Source organism: Musa acuminata, chromosome BXJ3-7 (genome assembly GCF_036884655.1).
Source record: "Musa acuminata AAA Group cultivar baxijiao chromosome BXJ3-7, Cavendish_Baxijiao_AAA, whole genome shotgun sequence".
In the NCBI taxonomy this organism is placed as follows: domain Eukaryota; kingdom Viridiplantae; phylum Streptophyta; class Magnoliopsida; order Zingiberales; family Musaceae; genus Musa; species Musa acuminata.
Genome location: NC_088355.1, coordinates 7,381,090 through 7,402,052, shown reverse-complemented (window position 1 = coordinate 7,402,052; position 20,963 = coordinate 7,381,090). Strand labels below are relative to the sequence as shown.

Here is a 20,963-nt window from a genome sequence, read left to right as displayed (position 1 = left end):
GTGAAATTGACAACTGCAGCAACTAGTTTGAATAATGACTCACAAACAAGCTTTTTTGATCATATTAACCTGCAGCTACTGATCAAGAACCCTTAACCAACTTCCAAATCACACATCCAGAACTTAGATAGAAATCATTAATCTTGTGTATTCGACAGCCAAATCACTAAATAGGCATGAAGATTAAACATCAGATTAAGCACTACTACCAACTTTTGCTACTTTAAACAATCAGATTCAGTCAGAATTGCCAAATACCATAAGCACACAAAAAAATCGTTCTGGAAGTAAGGGCAGAATCTTACATCCATGGGAACACTATAAGACTTCAGTGCCTCACACTTGATGATGAAAGTTCAAAAGTTATAATGCCAACACACAGATTTAATGGTTACTGTCGTTTATATCCTTTCAGAAACAACCAAGTGACTTATGGGAAAGAATCTATTTCCATAGTTTTCGCAGGGACATGTTCTTCTCTGTTTCTTTCTTCATGACTTTCGCAACAGCCATCTCGAAATCTTCTTGTGTCACATGAACTCTTCTTTCCCTGAGAGCAAACATCCCTGCTTCTGTGCACACAGCCTGCAGACAAACAGCAACTCGTGATGTGTGCTCCAAAGTTTCCATAACAGAGTCAAAAGCTATATTTTGATTTAAAAGGCTGACTAAGAAGAGAGGTTGTCAGTTTTATCTCGAGTCAGTTGGGTTGCATATGTACTTGCATGCACATGCAATTATTACTCTTTGTAAAAAAGATTAACAGGATAAATAATAACAACCATGAAGCAAGAATGCATTGGAAAACAAAACAATGAGAAGCGAATACCTTGAGTTCTGCTCCAGATGCTCCATTCATCTTCTCTGCAATTTTCTTAAGATCTATCCCACGCATCAAGTTCATCTTCCTCGAGTGAATCTTTAGAATATCAAAGCGGGACTGGAATACAATTGAATGTTTATATCGTATCGTATCTAAAAAGTCGATGGAAATTCCAGAAAATAATAATGAAGAAACTTAATCATGTGCTAATCATCTACCTCTTCGTTGGGATTAGGGAACTCAATTTTTCTGTCAATCCGTCCAGGCCTGAGGAGTGCTTGGTCCAGGATGTCTATCCGATTTGTGGCCATCAGAACCTGAATAAAAAATGTAATTTAGTTGGCACACAGATCAATAATGCACCAATAATATCAATACGTCTAATGTTCACAAGCAAGATATCGACGTACTTTAATTTTGTTTGATGCTTCAAAGCCATCAAGCTGGTTTAGAAGCTCCAGCATAGTACGTTGCACTTCACTGTCACCATTACCAGTACCAGACTCCATTCTAGCAGATCCAATACTGTCTATTTCATCCATGAATATTATTGAAGGAGCATGTTCCCTTGAAAAGAAAGATTTGCACGAATCACATCAGTTCATCGAAGGGAATAAGGTCACTAACTACTCCTATCATGATATCTTAAATCCTTGCTAAGTGTGTATGCAATGAGGGAGATTACAAATGAATTAGCAAGGTTTTACATTATTGTCGAAGGCCATGATATAGATAAGCAAAAAAATTATCAAAAAAATCTTAAGGAAGTTATGAGTTAAAACTTCATCTCAATATACCTGGCCATAACAAATAGTTCCCGAACCATTCTAGACCCCTCTCCTATGTATTTCTGAACCAACTCAGAACCAGAAACCCTTATGAATGTGCAATCAGTATGATGAGCAACGGCTCTTGCTAATAGAGTTTTCCCCGTGCCAGGAGGCCCATAAAGCAAGACTCCCTGCAAAGAAACCAAACTTAATATTGTATATGCAATACATAGAGTTACATTGTTTAACAGATGGCATTTAAGTGCCATCTAACTCATCCGAAAAAGAAAATTACTAATAAGCAATGACTATGATAGTAGTACCTTTGGTTGTGCTATTCCAAGGCTTTCAAACAACTCAGGATGCTTAATTGGAAGTTCAATAACCTGACAATAAAGTAGCAGGCGTTTATTACATGGGCAACAAGTGATTTAACAAATCAAGCATGCTCATAAATGGAAAGGCCATAACCAAATAGGTTATAAAGGCTTTTGGAACTATCACTGACCTCCTTTATCTCCTTAATTTGCTGGTCAAGACCACCAATCATGTCATAGGTGGAATCAGGTACCTTTTCGACCTTCATAAGATTGACTAGAGGATCTACTTTGCTAGGCAAAATTAGGTGAAGAACATAACTATCATTCCGAAGAGCAACTCTGGTTGATGGTGTTAACTTTGTTATATCAATGCTCTTATCAATATCAACAACATATTTTCCTTCGGGATGGACCTAAAAAGGGGAAAGAATGAATGTAACAATGTGCAATCGCTGAATATTTACAAAACTTTAGAGAACAAAATGCAGCCGACTTTTCTTGTAGAGAGGAAGACATAATAATAGTACAAATATATTTGCTATTAGCAAAAGAAGAATGATCACAAAGAAAGCTGCAGTTCCAATTGTCTAAAAGCCGAAAACACCCACTCACTCTAGACATCATGCAGGAACCCATCTTCTAAATTTGGTTGGACCTTAGCTTGATTGACTAGAACCAAACTGGTTTGTGATGTAAGCAATCTCTGATATAAATCTATTTTTACCTAATTTTGATGCAGAGTTATATGAACAATAAAAAAAGTCAAATGACACTAAAATCTAGTAATAAGATATTCAGCATAAATCATATAGCATGACTCTTGTTTCCTAAAAAAAACAAAAATTTGAACTTCCAAGACCTGGAATAAAGAAAATCAACTCATCCTATCCTGTTAGACACAGAAGGTAAGACTGTGCATAAGTATCCATGAAAGAGTACAGCCCATTACGTAGATAGTTCAGCAACCAAAGAGTTCATGATTCATATGATAGAACAGTAGGCAAAAGAAGGTAGAAGGCAAATGATTGCATGAGTTGCATGTTTCTAGCAAATTAACCAAGAAACCATATATATACACAGTGGATGGTCACAAAAGAGAATTACATGGTCAAACATACAGTAGCAAGCCTCAGCTTTCCTTTATGTGGCACCTCACCTTCAAGATAAATAACACTGTACTTCTCCACACAAACGAATCCTACTAATTTTACATAATCATATCATTTTACTTTGGGCAAACAACATGTAACCAAACCTTCCACTGATACAATGGTACACCATTAAAATGCATATAATCAGAGTTGTACATATATGATAGTGAGTAAATATCAATCTTGGAAACCACATTAACTACAGCCCAACAGCAACCTCGGAAAAGCAGAAATTAGATATTATGACAAGAAGCAACGTTGTCTAACTATTTGGGTCAGCTACAAAATTTTTTTCTACAATTAAGCTCTGTGTAATGCAGTACAGAGAATTCAAATTTCTTTTTCCTGTTTCTGGGAAGGTCAATCAAGATATGAATAAGTATCTTCAACAAACAAATTTGAGAGGAAAAACTGCAAAAAAAAAGAAGAAAAAGAAAAATTTTGTTGCGGTATTTCTTAGGGGGAAAAAGAAATCATAATTGTGAAATGAATTATGTTAGAATATTAAAAAAAAATCAAACGAACCCAAGAGTTACCTTGACTAAGACCTTCGATTTCCCCATCACCTTAACCACCTCGCCAACATACGAACCAGGCTCTTGAAGTAGCTGCAACTCCTCTCGAAGCGCTCGCACTGCAATCACGTGCCAGATGCATCAGATTAAACCAAAAGTGAGAAGGGCAGAGAACGCGATTGAACCCTATAGCATGGGATGCAGCAAGATTTGATCTTTTCCGCTTGAGCCTTTTTGGGATTCTAATCAAGACACAAATGAAAAGATATCCGGAATCAATCCTCTCGGCCATTTCCATGTTCCAGACCGAAACTAGGGCCCGCCGCAGGATTAGGGCATCGAGAACCAACGGTGCAGGAAGAATTGGGTAGGATTAGGGTTTCCGAACCTCGAGAGTTGAGGTCGTTCCGCTGGGCCTCGAGGCGCTGGAGGTTGTTGGTCTTCTGCCGGATCTGGAGATGGAGGTCATGGATGTGCTGCAGGTAGTACTGCCGCAACCCCTCGCCTCCGCCTCCCCTGGGTCTCGACGGCGGCGCACACATCTCCCCCTCCGCTTCCATCGGTTGCTTCTTCTCCACCACGGCCGTTGCCATCGTCCTGCCCCCGGCTTCACCCAAGCGAAATCTATCTATCTATCTAGATCCGATCGCACACGCCCGTCAGCTCTCGCGTCTTCTCTGCTTTCGTTTCCTCTCTCTTCATATACATACCATCCAATTTCTTTCCTCTTTCTTTTATCCATATAAAACCCCCGGAAAAATCGGATTTTTTTTATTTTTTTTTATCTAGTATACATGTCTCATGTGCGGCGTTGCACTAATATTGATGCGTATATATTTAAATAGTGTTTTTATCCTTCTAAATTTAATATATATATTTTTTTATATATAAAAATTAAAATAAATATCTCTAAAATTTAATTTGGTTTTCATATATATATATATATATATATATTATCAATCATGAAAGTTATTTATTTATTAATATAATTAATAAAAATTTAGAAAGAAAAAAAATTATATATGATTTTTATTGACTTCGAAAAAATCTATGATAGAATTCCTAAAAATTTATTATAATTTATTTTAAAATAAATATGTGTATTCACTAATTATAATTATATTGATGTTATTAAAGATGTGTATGATATTATAGCTATTGGTATTAGAACTATAAGGAGTATATCTAATGAATTTTCTATTAACATAAAATTATTTGTCTTTTCATATTGATGATGGATGAATAAACTAAGCACTTACATGATAAACTACCTTGGTTTATGTTATTTGTCGATGATATTGTTTTAGTTAGTTAGATCCTAATTCGAATAATTATAAACTTAAGCTATCAAGATAAGTCTTAAGAACTAAATATTTTAAAATAACTAGGACTAAAACTGCATATGTAAAATATAATTTTAATGATTCTAAAAATAGACAAGATAAAATAATTAAATTAAATGGATAAAAAATCCTTTTGTAAAAGCTTTAGATATCTTATATCAATTATTCAACGAAATGAAAAAATCAATAAAAATATTATTTATATAGAAAATATAAAATGATTAAAATAATAATAAACGTTAAGAGTCATGGATGATGACTGGATATCTTTAAGATAAAAAAAAGGATAATTATGAGACCATGGGTGTTGGATAGTTAAAAAAAACATATATAAAAAATTTATGTTGACAAGATAAAAATGTTGAGATGGATATTTATAGTTACTAAAAAAATATTTATTCGTAAACAATTAAGTATCGTTTTAATAAATAATAAAATAACTAAAAATTATTTAATATGATATGAACGAAAACACACATTCCAATGACAATAATATTAGTGATACGAGAAAAAATAAAAAAAAATCTGAAAAAACCTAAACTATAAATAAAGATGTAAATATTTTAAATTTAACTAAAACTTTTTACCATCTTTTTACCCATCTTAACGATAAAAAATTATATAATTTATCTTAAATAATAAAAAATTATGATTATATATTTTTTAAATATTTGAATCCTTTTGACACCGGCATAGTGATTATCATGCCAAGGTCCTGATTCGAATCTGATTTACCTAAAAACAATTATGAGGAGAATTGTATATCTTATGAACCAACGGATACCACAAAACTTCAGGATCTATTAAACTTATTTTTGGAAGTCATGTTAAGACGACCAATCATACTGAGCTGCTTAATTGCACAATTTAAGAGCAGTTTTTGAGTCAAAAGATAATCTATGTACTTAATAGGGATAGAACTGTGAATATAGATTCTTTCACATCAACTAACAGCAATACTAATAAGACCATAAATTTCCGACTACTGATTCTTTCACATCAAATTAAGAAATGCAAACATCTAAATATGATCTTAAGAGGAGATGATGCTCATAAATGCACAAATTTAGTATTCCATACAATGCCATCATGAGACAAGCCATGAATATGATTTATTTGTCTCAGAAAATAGAATAGAAGTAAGAAAAAAAAAAGCCAAAGAGATACCAGTGCACAAAGGCAGATTCCGGATAGGCGAAGCAAAAAACAGTAGTGTTTCGAGGAACGGCTACATGAAACCTGATATGGTTTTGAACACTGATTATGATTCAAGATACACTGCACAAGCTCCGTGTTTCCGGTAGAGGAGCAAACAGACCTAACTCATGCAGTTTTTGCTGGCCATGTTGCTTGGGCTGACATAATTATACCAACAATCACACCAAATAACCCAAGTGCACTGCCAAATATTTCGATCACCAGAATCTTTACGAAAAGAGAAGAGTTTTGAGCATCAGATAGAGCACAGCTGCTTCCAATTATTCCCACACACAGCCTGTTAAAAGAAAGCACAAGTCAGAACACCTGGATGAACCATTGATGTTTCTGCATTCCCCTTGAGTCTAGATATAATTGTTGTGGTGTAACGTACCCACACATGAGATTTGCAAAACCGACGATGATCCCAGAAGCAAATATTGCATATCCAGCTCTAAGAGACTCGGGGTCATATATCTTCGATGATGGCACACTTTCCAGTTTTGTTTGCAGGATAATTGCTACTATAACACCATATATGGCAACAGCCTCACAGAAAATAACACTGAAGACACCATAAATTGACTTTAGAAGTGCTACAAGGCCGCGAATGCAAATATTGATAACCACAAATGTGTTTGTTGAGCAGCTAATCACACTATTATTTGTAAAAGGCACATGACAGAAAGCCATCCACAAACAGTTCGATGTAGAGCATGCATGTGCCATAAAACTTCAAGTTGTCATTGTATATCTAAGTTGAGATTTATAAAATAAGATGAACATGAACAAAAATTTGAATATCAAACACAGGACCTATCCTGATTAAGGCAAATCAACTTTCAAAAATGAACCAAAGCTCCTTACCAATAGGAAATCCAGTCTCATGAATAACAATGCATGAAACTGCAAGGACCTCAATACATCCAGGAGGGGAATAATAGGTCAGGTCACTATCCCGAAAGGCAGGATATGAACAAAAAGCTAGTAGCTAGACTGGCATCTGTAAGTTTCTGCAAAACCAATGATCACGTCATATTTATGGGTAATTGGCTGTTCAAAAGCAATGTCCAAGTCTACTAACTACTCCCCAATCACTTTTCTAGTGTAGCAAATGTAAACCTGTCGGACTTTTAATTGATATAAAGGCTTGAACAATGCCCCTGTAAAAGATGACCGACCACGAACAGGATATTGTAAGGTCAACAAAGCACTAGTGCTTTGCAGGTGATGTTCAATGGCTGATCAAATACTGGAGAATATAAACAATCCTCCATGGTATCTAACTGCATAATAATTATCAGAATGAGAAGCTGTGATGGATGTGTGGGGTCACTATAAAAGATAAAAGTTGTAAACATTTACATCCTTGACCAATTGGAATTGTTTCACTGAAGTTAAAAAACAGGAAAAACTAAAGGTGATGACCCAAGAGATCTAGATGCATCGTCTAAATGAAACAGTTGATTAGGAATACGAGAGGTGGAATAAACCTAAGAAAGTTCCATTATATACAAGAAAAAAGAGTTATGACCCTTAGTTTGACTAATGATTTTGCCCTCAAAAAGGCTCAGTGGCATTCCTAAAAGTTAGGACCCAACAACTTCTTGCTTACAAATGGTTTTTTAATTGATCGTCCTACCTCAAATCAATAATAAGTTGCAGAAATACAGATCGATCAAAAGTCAAATCAAGTTTGGACAGATATGTCACTGATTTCTAAGTCCTTTCCAGCAAATCTCACAGAATAATTTTTGCATTAGGTTTCAGGCACTGCTAACACATACAGAGTCCCACCATTTTTTTCATAACTCTAATACTGGAGTATCCATCAGCTTCCCTCTCAAGTCAAATAAAGGTAAAGGGGTGCAATTGGCCAATCTCATACCAAAAGATATCATTCTGAAGTATAGAAGAGCACACACACATATATAATTTTGACAGGACAATCAGATAATATGCGGAGTTGAAGGCCTGGATTAGTAACCATCACATATCAAGAAAGATAATTCACTATTACATGGAAGCATAGTGCAAAAAAGATCGCATAAATGTAGAATCACAACAAGATCTCTCAATGTTCAGTTGTCGATCAAAGGAAATTAATATTCTACCCGTCAGGTCATCATGAACTATTTTACCTGTAGTTGGCCGTGCAACAAAAAATCATGCGTTCACAATAAATCATGGTTTATAGAGCCTGATATGCAATACAAATAGATACAGAGATCCTAAGTCGAGTAAGAAACAACGAATTGTCATGCAAAAGCTTTAATTGAATGGTAAATAGCACGCACCTAATAAGATTTTTCGAGGTGATTCTGGGGGCTTTGATCGCCGCACCGATCAAGCTGCTCCCGGTAATATAAATCCCCCTGGAAGAATCGAAAGAAGTAAAATATCAGACAAATATTGGAAAAATATAAAGAAAAACTACGAAAAGAAGAACAGGAAAGAAAGAGGGGTTTCGACCGTCTCACCAGGCGGCGCCGAGGACGGAAACGCCGATGGAGATGGCGATGCCGATGGAAGCGAAGGTGTAGGGAGAGATCTGCGTCAGCGCCCGCGACCACGAGCTCGACATCGCAACGATCCCTTCCGATGAGACGAAGGCTAGGGTTCCGGTGACGGCGAGGAGGGAAGAAATACAGATTTGGGGTAGAAGACCGCACGGGAAGCCAAGCGATCGGCAGGGGAGGGGGAGATAAGGGCTTGTTATGTCTTCTATTGTTTCTGTTGTGTATTTTCTGGTTTCAAAAACAAAAATTCCAACGGCAAGCGTGGAATCATGTCGTATTTGACAACATCGCATGTTTTTTTGTTAGCTTAAACAGATCCAAAAATATATATATATACATCTTGTCTCCACACGCGGCACGATCCACAATCCCTCGTCCACTCCCTCGTGAACCGAGTCGCGACACATGCAGTGTTAGATATTACAAACAGTACATATCCAAAGAAAATTTTCTATTAAATATTATATATATAGATAAATTTCTTTTAAAAAATAATTTTTTATTCTTTTCCTTGAGAGCATCTCTTATTTTTTAAAATATAATATCACCTTTGGTCCTCTCATGCCTGCCCTCCACCTCCTTAGCTTCTCATCATATAAAATTATCCTTTATAAAACTCTTAAGTATATTCTTATTCTCGTGTGTTAATAAAATCCTCAAGTGTATTCTTATTCTTGTTTATCATTATCATCATGTTGCTATTTTACTAGTAGCCTTCTTTATTATCTTCATCCTCATCGGAGATGGAATCATAGAAAAAAAATCAATAGGGTGGTAGTGACAGCTACGATTGATTGAAACACAATAATAACATCTCTTCTTCTCTTCTTACGTGGTCTCTCCTCCTCGCCTCTTCTTCTTGTTAAGATGAGATGATATTGATGATGGGAGAGGTTACTAGCAAAGTAACGACGTAGTGAATAAGGTTGGCATGATAATAATGATGGACGAGAGCAAGAGCATACTTGAGTATTTTAACAATCTTAGAGTTATCAAAGGTAATATAATATTTTAGAAACCAATGAGAGTTTTACTTGAATAAAATTAAAAAAATACCTATGTAAGCAAAAGTAAAAAAAAAAACATATATATATAAAATAATATAATATAATATAATATAACATCTTAATCTACTTTTTGTATTTATCTAATCAACACTATATAGATTATGTGGATCTAAACTATACCAATTTGTATCGGGTTGATTAAATTGATGGAGCAACTTCTCTATTCGCTTCCTTCTCTCTGAAAGTTTCGAAGACCACCATCCCCTTGGACTACTTCGTCTTGCTGAACAAACTGTGCATTGTTCTGCCTTCCGCAAACAGACTTACTAGATTGTGACTCCATGTTAATATAACCCCTGCTACATTCCTTAAGACCTAGCAATATGCTGAACTCGTTGCACAATTCAGCCTCCTATGGACGTATCCTACTCATGCTGAAGAGAAAGTTTCAATGCTCTATTGTCACGGACAAACTTCTAAACAAGGTGTTTGATGTAATGCTTATGTATGTCTGTGTCTTTTGGCATGTTCATGCCTTGTACAGAATGTAAAGGGGCGGCCGAAGGCTTAATAGTCCCATTTTAGTTGGGTTGGTGGCCTCTTTAGGCTTGTAAATAAAGGTTGTGTCATGTGGACACGCTCGAGAGCTTTTCGGTCTGTAATGGACCATTTTACCCTTTGTTGTGCCACTGTTCAGAGCTTGTAAAGTCTGTTTGTAATTTGCTTTGTCTATGAAGTGTTTTTCGGACATGTTTGCTTGTGGATCCCGTTTGTGGCGTTCTCTTTAACCCGTTCTCTCTTTTGTTGGTCCTAAGGGACAATGGGAGGCTTCGGGGAGGCTGACCTTTGCGGACGGACGCGCAAGGGTGCTGCACGACTTAGGCAAAATCAGCTAAGTCCGTGTCATATGGTATCAGAGCGGGACAAGCACTCATAGAAACACTTGACATGCAAACGTGGGGGACCTAGTGGGGTTGCATGGAGGGCAGTCAGCACACGCGCGACCGTTTGAGGGAAAACGGGCATGGAGATGTAGGGAAAAGAGTCGCTCAGAGGAGCGGGCATCTGACATTGACATTCAGAGGAATGGCCAACCCTTCGCGCAAGAGACACCACGAGAACAGGCAAGCTTGGAAGAATGCGGAGCGCACAAAGGTTGGGATGGCTGAGTTTGAGCTACGGCTCAACGTTGACAACTTTACTTGATGGTGCTCAAGGCAAGCGAGGCGCTTGGCAAAGGACGAGACCATGCAAAGTGGAATGAGTTGCTCAGCGACCGAAAGAGTTGTGCAAAGCTCACAGAGGTGAGGGGAATTGCTAACTCGAAGAATTCGGTACTCATGCATGGGCTTGTATGCGGACGATGGATTGTTCGTGGCCATCCCAAGGCGACCGAGACTCGGCACTATGGAGCATTGAAACTTTCTCTTCGGCATGCGAAGGATACGTCCGGAGGAGGCTGAAGTGTGCAACGAGTTCAGCATGTTGCTAGGCCTTGAGGGGTGCAGTGGTGGCTGTATTGACGTGGAGGCGCAATCTAGCAAGTGCGTTTGCAGGAGGCAGAACAATGCACAGTTTATTCAGCAGATCGGAGTAGTCCAAGGGGATGGTGGTCTCCGAAACGAAGAGAGATGTTGCTCCAATGGGACAGTTATCCAGGAGGGATAAGTCTCGGCTCTCCAGAGGGAGAATCATGTGAGATGGACTTCACATGTTGAGGAGGAGTACCTCACAAACAACAACTCCACGAAGCTCAATGGACCGAGCAAGCAGCGAGGAGTTGTCACATGATCTCGCTCGAGAGAATGCATGGGTGGATGCATTGCGAGATCAAGTGGGGGAGCGACCTGAAGCAACTTAAATGAAGGCACACTTAGAGTCGATATGGAGATCGGACTCAAGGGAGGGCTGACCCGTGGAATGGTGGGCGCGAGGGCCACCATCGACTCAATGCAAAAACGAGGAGCGGAGCAACTTGGGTGTAACTTGGCGAAGTACCCAAGCCGTATGAAGGGAGCCAGCAGAGAAGTTGGAACATGGAGCAGAAGCACAATGCTTTCCTTAGACAGAGGTCAAAGACATGAACTCTTGCAGAGGCAAGAGTAGGATCATGTTGTTCCATGGGTCCTTCGTTCTGACGGAGTGGACTCATCTTGCATGGTGCCAAAGACGAAGGGAGCTTCTGGGCACATGCACCTTATCTCGGAGGAGCATTTGATGGAGGAACTAAGGCGACTCAATTTGCGGAGGCGAAGTTGGGTTCAGAAGGCCTTAGCACGGGGCAAGAGGACGCAGAGGCAGGTACTCTTGAAGAATATGCCACAGTGTTGCCATTCGAGTTGCTATGAAGGAAGCGGTGTGCAGCGGAGATTGTGCTGGTAGGGGCAGAGGCCCAGGATCCAGACAATGGTGCACAAATTACAGTGAAGTCGGTGGACTTCGGGAGCTACTAGGCGACGGACTGTCCTAGAGCGGTGCTTCATCTAGGTGTGACCCAAGAGTGGGTGGATGAAGGTCGATTGCCAAAGGAGCGAACAAAATCGAAGGTGGAGGAGACCCTGCGATGTATTGGCAGAGGCCACACATGGAGGGTTCAAAATTCGAGTTTATTCCACAAGGATCAGAATGCAATGGAGATGTCACCAAGAGGCGACATGGTGCAGCGGATCGTGGTGGAACAGTTCGTGGCAATGCGACACACACGACATAGTCCCGGGAGGGACTAGATCATATGGAGGTATGATCGGGAGCTACTGGGAGCTCCGCTTTGGTGAACAACACGATGGCAAGAAGGGCTATGGATTCAAGGAGTGAAGGCCATGGTACCGCAGAGGCGGGTCTTCCGGGCGTGCACCGAATTTTGCATCGGATGAAAACCTTGGTCATCAGCATATGGGGGCTGGGTTCCACCAAGGGAAAAGTTCGAATGCAAGTACCAGTGAGTCCCATGGGAGGGACTTGATCATGCAGAGGTATGATCGAAGCAGCTGGAGAGTTGGACTGCTCCAGAGTTCATATTCGCTTAAGGGAGCCCGACAAGTCAGAGGACAAGGTCGAGTAAGCGAACGTTGCTACCAAGGAAGCTAAGGAGAACAGAATTGGTGCAAACCCTACAACGCGATGGCAGAGGCCATGCATGGGAGTTGCAGTCTGTCTTTCCATCGACCAAACAGACTGCTTGGAGAACACAGAGGTGTTGAAGCAGGGGGTCGAAAGAGGCGAGGAAGCGACGACGAGTCCAGAGGGACTTAGCTACCCAAAATCAAGCATCAGTTAGAATGGAGGTGGACTCAGAGGAGTGCCACGGAGACATATCTACTGATCGTGAAGAAAAGGGATGCAGATGCGAGGCGACGGATAGTAGGGCCATGGGCATGGCAGCGCCATGGTACCGCAGAGGCGGGACTTCCGTCAAAGTCATTGATCCCTTGCTCTCACGGAGGGAGAGCGCTTGGTCGTGAAAGGGGCCGAGGAGGTGGAGCATGCAGAGGCAATCTCCAAGTACCGAGACAAGGCTGAAGGGCAGAGGCCAAGAAACTTCGTAAGATCGGTGTCAACAAGTTTCTCATCAAGATAGCCGTAAGTGAAGGACTTCGGGTCATGCAAGAGTGCACGACCAAGGAACGAAGCAGGCAGTACGTGGTGCTGTACCTTTGCTACTCAGTGGAGTAGGCGGCAGGGTTGATGGAGAAGACGGTACAATCCCAGAGGCGACCTCATCTATCAGAGAATTACTCCAAGTTGGGGTGAAAACTTCCTGCATTCCAGAAGTTCAATGGCATTGAGAAGGTGAATCACAGTAGCTAACTCAACGCAAGGAGTGCAAACACTTCAAGTGCTTCAGAAGTGTGAGCAAAGAGCAGGCGAAGGCCAGTAACCAGCTCGATGCATGAAGTACAACCTCGAGGAGGCGGGCGAAGTCAAGTAACCTTTGCCTTCTCAACTCTTAAGAGAATGGGCGAAACCGAGTACCCCAGTTCTCTTATCTATCCAGCAGAGGAGCTCTGCACAAGTTCAAAGACCCTTCGAAGATAATGGAAGACAATAGTTGTCAAATCCTCACCAACGGTGATCAGTGCTACTGAGAGTAGATTGTCCGCTTCATTTCCCAACGAAATGCCAATCGAAAGCGGAAGTGATGCGAACCTACTTGGATGTGACAACTAACTGAAAGAAGAGTCAATGAGCAGATTTTGTGGAGGAAGGACCCAAAACTTCAGAAGTTTGCGAGGCGATGCTCGTTAAAGCTCCAACAAGCATCCACCCAGTTCAAGCAGCATGTGGAAATTTTGAGAAACTGGCGCAGTAAGAATGGTCTTTTCCTTCATTTGGTGGATCCGCAGGAATCAACGAGGATCAACACAACTCAGCCAACCCCACACCAGAGTCAGAGTCATTGGCGAGTTGAAGCAGCATGGCGGATCAAAGGTTCGACTACTCAAAAACAGCAGCGGAGAGCAGCTGGGAGCCAGGAGGCGCATTGCAGCTGGAGCAGAAGATTGAAGACTTAGCAAAGGCGAAGAGTTGCAGTGTTCACAAAGGCTTCGACGAGGACGTCGAAGGGATAAGTGGGGGAGAATGTCACAGACAAACTTCTAAACAAGGTGTTTGATGTAATGCTTATGTATGTCCGTGTCTTTTGGCATGTTCATGCCTTGTACAAAATGTAAAGGGGCGGCCGAAGGCTTAATAGTCCCATTTTAGTTGGGTTGGTGGCCTCTTTAGGCTTGTAAATAAAGGTTGTGTCATGTGGACACGCTCGAGAGCTTTTCGGTCTGTAATGGACCATTTTACCCTTTGTTGTGCCACTGTTCAGAGCTTGTAAAGTCTGTTTGTAATTTGCTTTGTCTATGAAGTGTTTTTCGGACATGTTTGCTTGTGGATCCCGTTTGTGGCGTTCTCTTTAACCCGTTCTCTCTTTTGTTGGTCCTAAGGGACAATGGGAGGCTTCGGGGAGGCTGACCTTTGCGGACGGACGCGCAAGGGTGCTGCACGACTTAGGCAAAACCAGCTAAGTCCGTGTCACTATGGCACTGAGTTTCGGTCGCCTTGAGATAGCCGTGAACATTCCATCGTCAGCATACAAGCCCTTGCATTAGTACCGAATTCTTCGAGTTAGCAATTCCCCTCACCTTTGTGAGCTTTACATAATTATTTCGGTCATTGAGCAACCTATTCCACCTTGCATGGTCTCATCCTTTACCAAGCATCTCGCTTGCCTTGGGCACCATTAGAAAAAGTACCTCACTCGGGATCCACAAGCAATCATTTCAGTAAACACTTTATAGCCAATGTAAATTACAAACAAACTTTACAATTTTTTAACAATTGCACAACAAAGGGTCCAAAATGATCCACTACAGATCGAATATCTTTCATAAGTGTCGACCTAACATAATCTTTATTTACAAGCCTAAAATAGCCACCGAACCTAACTAAAATAGGTATGTTAAGCCTTCGACCGTTCCTCTACATGCTGTGCAAAGCATAAACAAACCAAAAAATACGAATATATATGAGCATTATATTAAATACCCTGTTTATAGTTCTGTCCGTGATAGTCAGCTCCTGACCCTCTAAGGGAAGGGAGGCCTCCCCGACGACTTTGAGTTCAATGTCGAGATCGGTGTTGCCATCGCTAATCCCCACTTTTGTCGTGCCCACGTTGCTGCTTGAGGGCATGGAAGAAGGCAATGTATTCCGACCCCTGTAACTTTTTCGGCAACTAGGTTACCTCAACGTGTGCAGCTAGCATGGTGTCTTTTGCACCATGGCTTTTAACGACCCCTTGGTCAACGTCGTCATTAGTGTTGACCTTAATGACATCGATATCATCGGTACCTCCCAATGGAGCTCAACCTCTTGATCGATGCAACCCTCCTCCACATCAACTCTAATCGCTTCTACTAGCAATAGCCACTTCGTCGACCCATTCTCGGACATTGCCTTTCGCCTGTCATCGCATAAGTATCTTAACCTTCGGTTCAATGATTTCGAGGGAGTACTATCATTAATACTCTTTAAGAAGGAGCTCAACGTTATATTCTTGAATGTCAACTATTTTAGCTCTTAGATACCCAATAACCTTTGTAACTTCAAAGCATTTATCATCATCATTGCTAATAACAAGATCCATGGGTGCCTTGCAAGCAGCATATGCAAAATGACGACCACCCTCAACGAGCTCATTCTAATGAACAAGCTTTAGAGATCTAATCAAAGATTTTTTCTCTCGATTAGCCATCTCGGAGGATAGCAAAGTCGGAGAAAGATAACGAAAACGAAGGTGAGAATAGTGATTATAAAATTATACTTTTATCCTATTTTTAACGTTATTTTCTACATATGACAATACATGTAGTATTTTTCGTTTGGATCGTATAAGGAAATATTTTTTTAAAGTATAGAATGAAGATGCTAAACATAATTAACTATAAGAATAATTTATAATTAACCCTCGATAATAAAATATATTTGCATTTAACCCATTTGCCTACAAATTCATTATTTACCCCCTTCCAAAACTAGAATTATATACATATCCCTTGAAAAATATTCTAACATTGCGAGTGAGGAGAAACTCATTAGGTTATGAATAGGGAAGAATATGCTACTCTCATCATATGTAAACACATGAATACCTCTACGCCTCCACTTAGCATGTTCAACTCAAATATTTAGTAACTCCATAGTAGGAATTAAAATTGATTTGGTTAGAATTAATAATCATGATTTGTGTGATTTTGAATTTGGTTTAGGTTTAAAAAATATATAAATTAAAATATAGAATGTGATTATTTATGGAACAGACTTTTTTTTGGGAGAGATAGTAAAGCTCTCCTATAAAATCATTTAGTGTCCTCAATTAGAGACGATAATGTGGATAATGAGAAAAGAGAGGATGATATTAAACCATGCCGAAGGCAATCATCCTTATATTTTTGTTTTGATTTTTTTTTTATTAATCCAAATATCATGATTTAAAGTAGATATTTATTTTTTTTTTATTTTTCTTTCATCTACTAATCTATCTTAAAGGTTCCCTCCAATAGTCAATCTTTACATTTTCTAAGGAGACCGTGCTTTCTTCTTCTTCTCCATCTCGTCTAGGTTTTCGATTTGCTTTCTCTCGGATCGGGCTCATCTACGTCGTGGTTTTGGGATCGAGCCTTTCTTCCTGTTCTTGCAATTCTTGGCCGGCAATCCCGCCAAATCTAGTCGCCTGGAGTCGTTCCGTCTTGCCCCTGGAACCAAACCTCTTTTTATTGTCGAGTCCGAGGTATGGGATGCTAATCCCTTCGAAGTTTCTGTTCTTGATCTATAAGATGCTGTTCTTTATTTTGGATCCGACTTTTGAGAACTGTTATTTGTGGTGGACTGTTAAATGGCATCTAGTAACCTGAAATGAAATTGCTGTTGATTCTTGCAGCAGCGGACCGCACAGTCATGGACGGCTTCAAACTCGATGCACCGCGGCAATACTTTGCCACAAGCAGCCTTGTCGTTGGCTATGCCCTCTGTTCCAGCTTGCTCTCTGTTATCAACAAGTTTGCTATCACAATGTTCGATTACCCTGGCCTCTTGACGGCATTGCAGTACCTGACCTCCGCGGTTGGCGTTTGGGTTCTTGGGAAGCTGGGCTTTCTCTATCATGACCCTTTCGTCTTTGAGACGGCCAAGAAGTTTCTGCCCGCCGCTACCGTCTTTTACCTGGCCATTTTCACAAACACCAATCTCTTACGCCACGCTAACGTTGATACGTTCATAGTGTTTCGCTCCCTGACGCCTCTTCTGGTTGCCATCGCGGATACCATCTTCAGAAAGCAGCCATGCCCTTCAAGGCTCACGTTCTTTTCGCTTGTGGTTATTCTCGGGGGCGCAGTTTGCTACGTGCTGACCGACTCAGCGTTCAATCTCACTGCGTACTCATGGGCGATTGCTTATTTGGTGACTATTACTACCGAGATGGTTTACATAAAGCACATGGTGACAAACCTAGGACTGAACACATGGGGTTTTGTGTTCTACAATAATCTTCTGTCCTTAATGATGGCACCGGTGTTCTGGTTTGTCACTGGGGAGTATGCAGATGTCTTCACAGCTTATGGATCAAGTTCTGGGATTTGGTTCAATATCATGACTTTTGTTGCAGTAGCTTTGTCTTGTGTTTTCGGATTTCTCATCAGTTTCTTTGGATTTGCGGCAAGGAAAACAATCTCTGCTACTGCATTTACGGTAACAGGGGTTGCCAACAAGTTTCTCACGGTGGCGATCAATGTATTGATCTGGGATAAGCATGCAAGCAAAATTGGTTTGATTTGCTTGCTTTTAACACTTGTGGGGGGAGTTCTGTATCAGCAGTCAGTCACTAGCAATGGGAACCTCTCACAACAGCATGGCTCTGCAATTTCTAAGAAGGCAAATGGTGTGGTACGTAATGTTGATTCTGAAGATGAAAGACATGACAAGCGCCTATCTGGGAGGGATTCAACTGTATGATATCAGTGTAAGAGAATATTCTTCTCATTATAGAGGCAAATTTGTGCTACAGAAAGCTTGGTTATCCTAATATATGTATGTACATGTAAACCTTTTGCTAGGATGTTATATTGAATAGTTATGCTAATCTTAGCTTTCATGGGATACACCAGCTCGTTATGCTGTATGGGTTAATTGCATAATCATCCGAAACTTCACCCGAACCTTACTTAAGGTGTTTCCTTTCTGGAACATATTCTGAAGTTTTATAGAACAGCCCTTATGCAATAAGCATTAAGCAGTTTGATATCAACTACAGGTTTTCTCTTTGTTTAAGATGCTTTGGTATGTAAACCATATTTTAGATTCTTGAAGACCATATGATCCGAGGTATCAGGAATTTGCACTACCAGGACGAAATCCATACTTCTGCTTCATGTAAGTGGTAAATCAATATTTAGTAGTTTTTAAAATTTGTCATGTCTAAGCTAACAAACTTCTGGATTAGTTCTGAAAATATATCTGTTCTCCAATGCACAAAACAACCCAGATCTAACAGAAGTCCATATTATCTCTAGTTTTCTATCTGTGGTGGTGCAAAGTGGTAAAAAGAAGCAAGTAGAAATCCAAGGTGCTTACATGTTTAGATGTTTTTATGTCAAACCATAAACAATCTTATTTCTTTAAGAATCATGTTTCATCTCCTTTGTTATTCATATAGTTTAATGTCAGGTATCTTTTCTGAAATCTACATATCCTAAAACCAGGATGGATTTCCGAGTTCAATGCCACGCAACATTTTTTAATATTTAACTCTTGTGATGTACAACAGCTAGCTTTTGTTCACTGGAAAAAAGGGGCCAGAAATGAGTTCTAACTTCTAATCTGAACACTATTCTTCCTTTAATGGGCCAACCTCATCAGTGACCTTGCAAGGTGAACATGAAACTATGGTGGAGGCATGCTTGGTAAGGTACTACTCAGAAATATAAGAATAAATATGTTAATATTGGCAGCAATTATTATTTTCAGATTGTAATTAGAAAACAAATAAGGATGACAATGTTCTTGAATTAAGAGAGTGGTCTATGAATATAGATATCTGATGACTTAGGATAGACCCCCAAAAAGTAGTACTTTTAAGGTATTGTTTGGGGTAGGTGGTCCATGGCATTTCATGTGTCATGATCCAAGCAAGATTAGTTAGACATTACATGATGGAAGAATCATTTACAAAAATCATAGTAAAAGAATCTAGTTTGCAGTAGTGTTAAGTGGTTTAACTAGGTCCGGCTAATGTATGAACTTTTGAATGAGTACCAAGTGCATGAAATTATTTTTTAAGCATTAGACAGTATTTTAATTTTGTTTTGCCTCTTGGCCAACAATATGAACATCATTCTTAAATGAAGACTGGTTTGGAGAAATATATTCTGATACATCTGTGATGAGAACCTTTTTTGTGGTAGTTTTTTCAAAGTAAGTTAACAAAAGCTTGTGTTTTGTTGCTGCGTTTTAGTTGATGTCTATGATACTACGATACTACATTTTTTTTTGTGGTATGAGGAAATAACTCAGGGCATTTTCATTAGATTTCTTTATGAGATTGATCTAATACCTACAACTTGTGGATCCATATTCAGTGGAGGTCTCATGCTTTGGTAATACAATTTAAATATCTGTTTCTATGTTGCAACTTGTAAGTTTTCTCCTGTCATGAAGATGAAAAACAAGAATTTCAAAGATAGTAGTCCAACTGCCTAAAATTTTATTTTCTTTTTGTTGAAGTATTCGTCCAAGCAGTACCAGTTATCACTTTAATGTGGTGGAAGTGTTCCAAGTTAAACACTGAAGGAGCATTCGAGTTTATAACACAGAAGCTTCTTTTAGAGAGGATGGATTAAGAACTGCTAGACATTGGCCTATGATTGAATTCTGACCTGTAGGGCTGTATGTTCATGTATGTGACTGGTGCAAAATTATTTTTGTTGGAATTCAAGTAGCCACTACTATCTGATTTGGAATCTAAAATACCCAATTATTGATGATTAAGAGTTTGGTGATGTCCTACAGCTTGTTGCACATAAGAATTGAGATTACTAAGGAAGTGGAGATAGCTAATGCCTTATTTTCTACAAGCGTTCATAAGTCTTACAGCTGAGGAAATATCAGATTAAGCTGCTTACGCAAGTAGCTGTAAAGGATAAGAAACCCAGGTGAGAATTCAGACCCTTTTCTGTATCTGTTTCTCTTTAATGTTTTCTTGGACTTAAATCTTCCCCGTCTAGTAAATTTTCTTAGATACATGTACCACTGAAAAGTCTATGGAACAATGAAAACAACATTATCACTAATAATTTTGATCTCTGGTCACCGTACACACTTCATTTATATGCTACTTAGACAAACTAAAATAAACTTATATCTTGGTTTATCATGCAATCGTTCTGTATAGGTTGGTCTCAAAATGTACTGCTACTTGTTTATTGTATTTGTGGATGAATTATGCCAGAGATTGCAGTTGATTCCACTCAAATCTGCTACCTCAACAATACCACCATTGTGTACCAAATGCACCACAACAAACGTACTCTCTCTTTCTCCCTTCCAGACGCGTGTGGCGTCAACCTACTGCAATCCCACTCTCCTCACAAGTAGCACAAGAATACATGTCCTGCACTCCACAATTTGCAATGTCATCAACACAAGGAACATCAACATCATTCCCTGGAGTCTCACCATACTTCCAGTTCCGATGGCTTCTTGGTAGAGTAGGAACCTCCCAAAAGATGTGTCGTCTCCGCCATCATTTCCCTGTACAAGCATCCACTTCGTCTTCC

The 20,963-nt window shown here is 39.6% G+C and overlaps 3 protein-coding genes across 4 annotated transcripts; 1 reads left to right on the top strand and 2 right to left on the bottom strand.

Moving 5' to 3' along the window:
* Window positions 1-236: 236 nt before the first annotated feature.
* Window positions 237-4,287, bottom strand: LOC103991286 (26S proteasome regulatory subunit 8 homolog A). The gene is made up of 9 exons (XM_009410687.3): window positions 3,968-4,287; window positions 3,601-3,698; window positions 2,102-2,326; window positions 1,917-1,979; window positions 1,621-1,784; window positions 1,234-1,390; window positions 1,042-1,140; window positions 830-940; window positions 237-585 (listed from the first exon to the last, which is right to left on the bottom strand). Exons 1-9 carry the CDS (start codon window positions 4,170-4,172, stop codon window positions 445-447), a joined length of 1,263 nt encoding a protein of 420 aa, XP_009408962.1. The 5' UTR covers window positions 4,173-4,287; the 3' UTR covers window positions 237-444.
* Window positions 4,288-5,950: 1,663 nt separating this feature from the next.
* On the bottom strand, window positions 5,951-8,851 carry LOC103991285 (V-type proton ATPase subunit c''2). The gene is made up of 4 exons (XM_009410686.3): window positions 8,600-8,851; window positions 8,417-8,494; window positions 6,514-6,684; window positions 5,951-6,417 (listed from the first exon to the last, which is right to left on the bottom strand). The coding sequence occupies exons 1-4, from the start codon at window positions 8,701-8,703 to the stop codon at window positions 6,246-6,248; spliced, it is 525 nt and encodes a 174-aa protein (XP_009408961.1). The 5' UTR covers window positions 8,704-8,851; the 3' UTR covers window positions 5,951-6,245.
* Window positions 8,852-16,579: 7,728 nt separating this feature from the next.
* On the top strand, window positions 16,580-19,694 carry LOC135642246 (GDP-fucose transporter 1-like). 2 transcript variants are annotated; one of them, XM_065158228.1, is made up of 2 exons: window positions 16,580-16,924; window positions 17,078-19,694. In XM_065158228.1, exon 2 carries the CDS (start codon window positions 17,092-17,094, stop codon window positions 18,142-18,144), a length of 1,053 nt encoding a protein of 350 aa, XP_065014300.1. In that variant the 5' UTR covers window positions 16,580-16,924; window positions 17,078-17,091; the 3' UTR covers window positions 18,145-19,694. The 2 variants fall into 2 exon arrangements, with proteins under 2 accessions (XP_065014300.1, XP_065014299.1); XM_065158227.1 differs by having other exon boundaries at window positions 16,582-16,924; window positions 17,075-19,693.
* The last annotated feature ends 1,269 nt before the right edge of the window (window positions 19,695-20,963 follow it).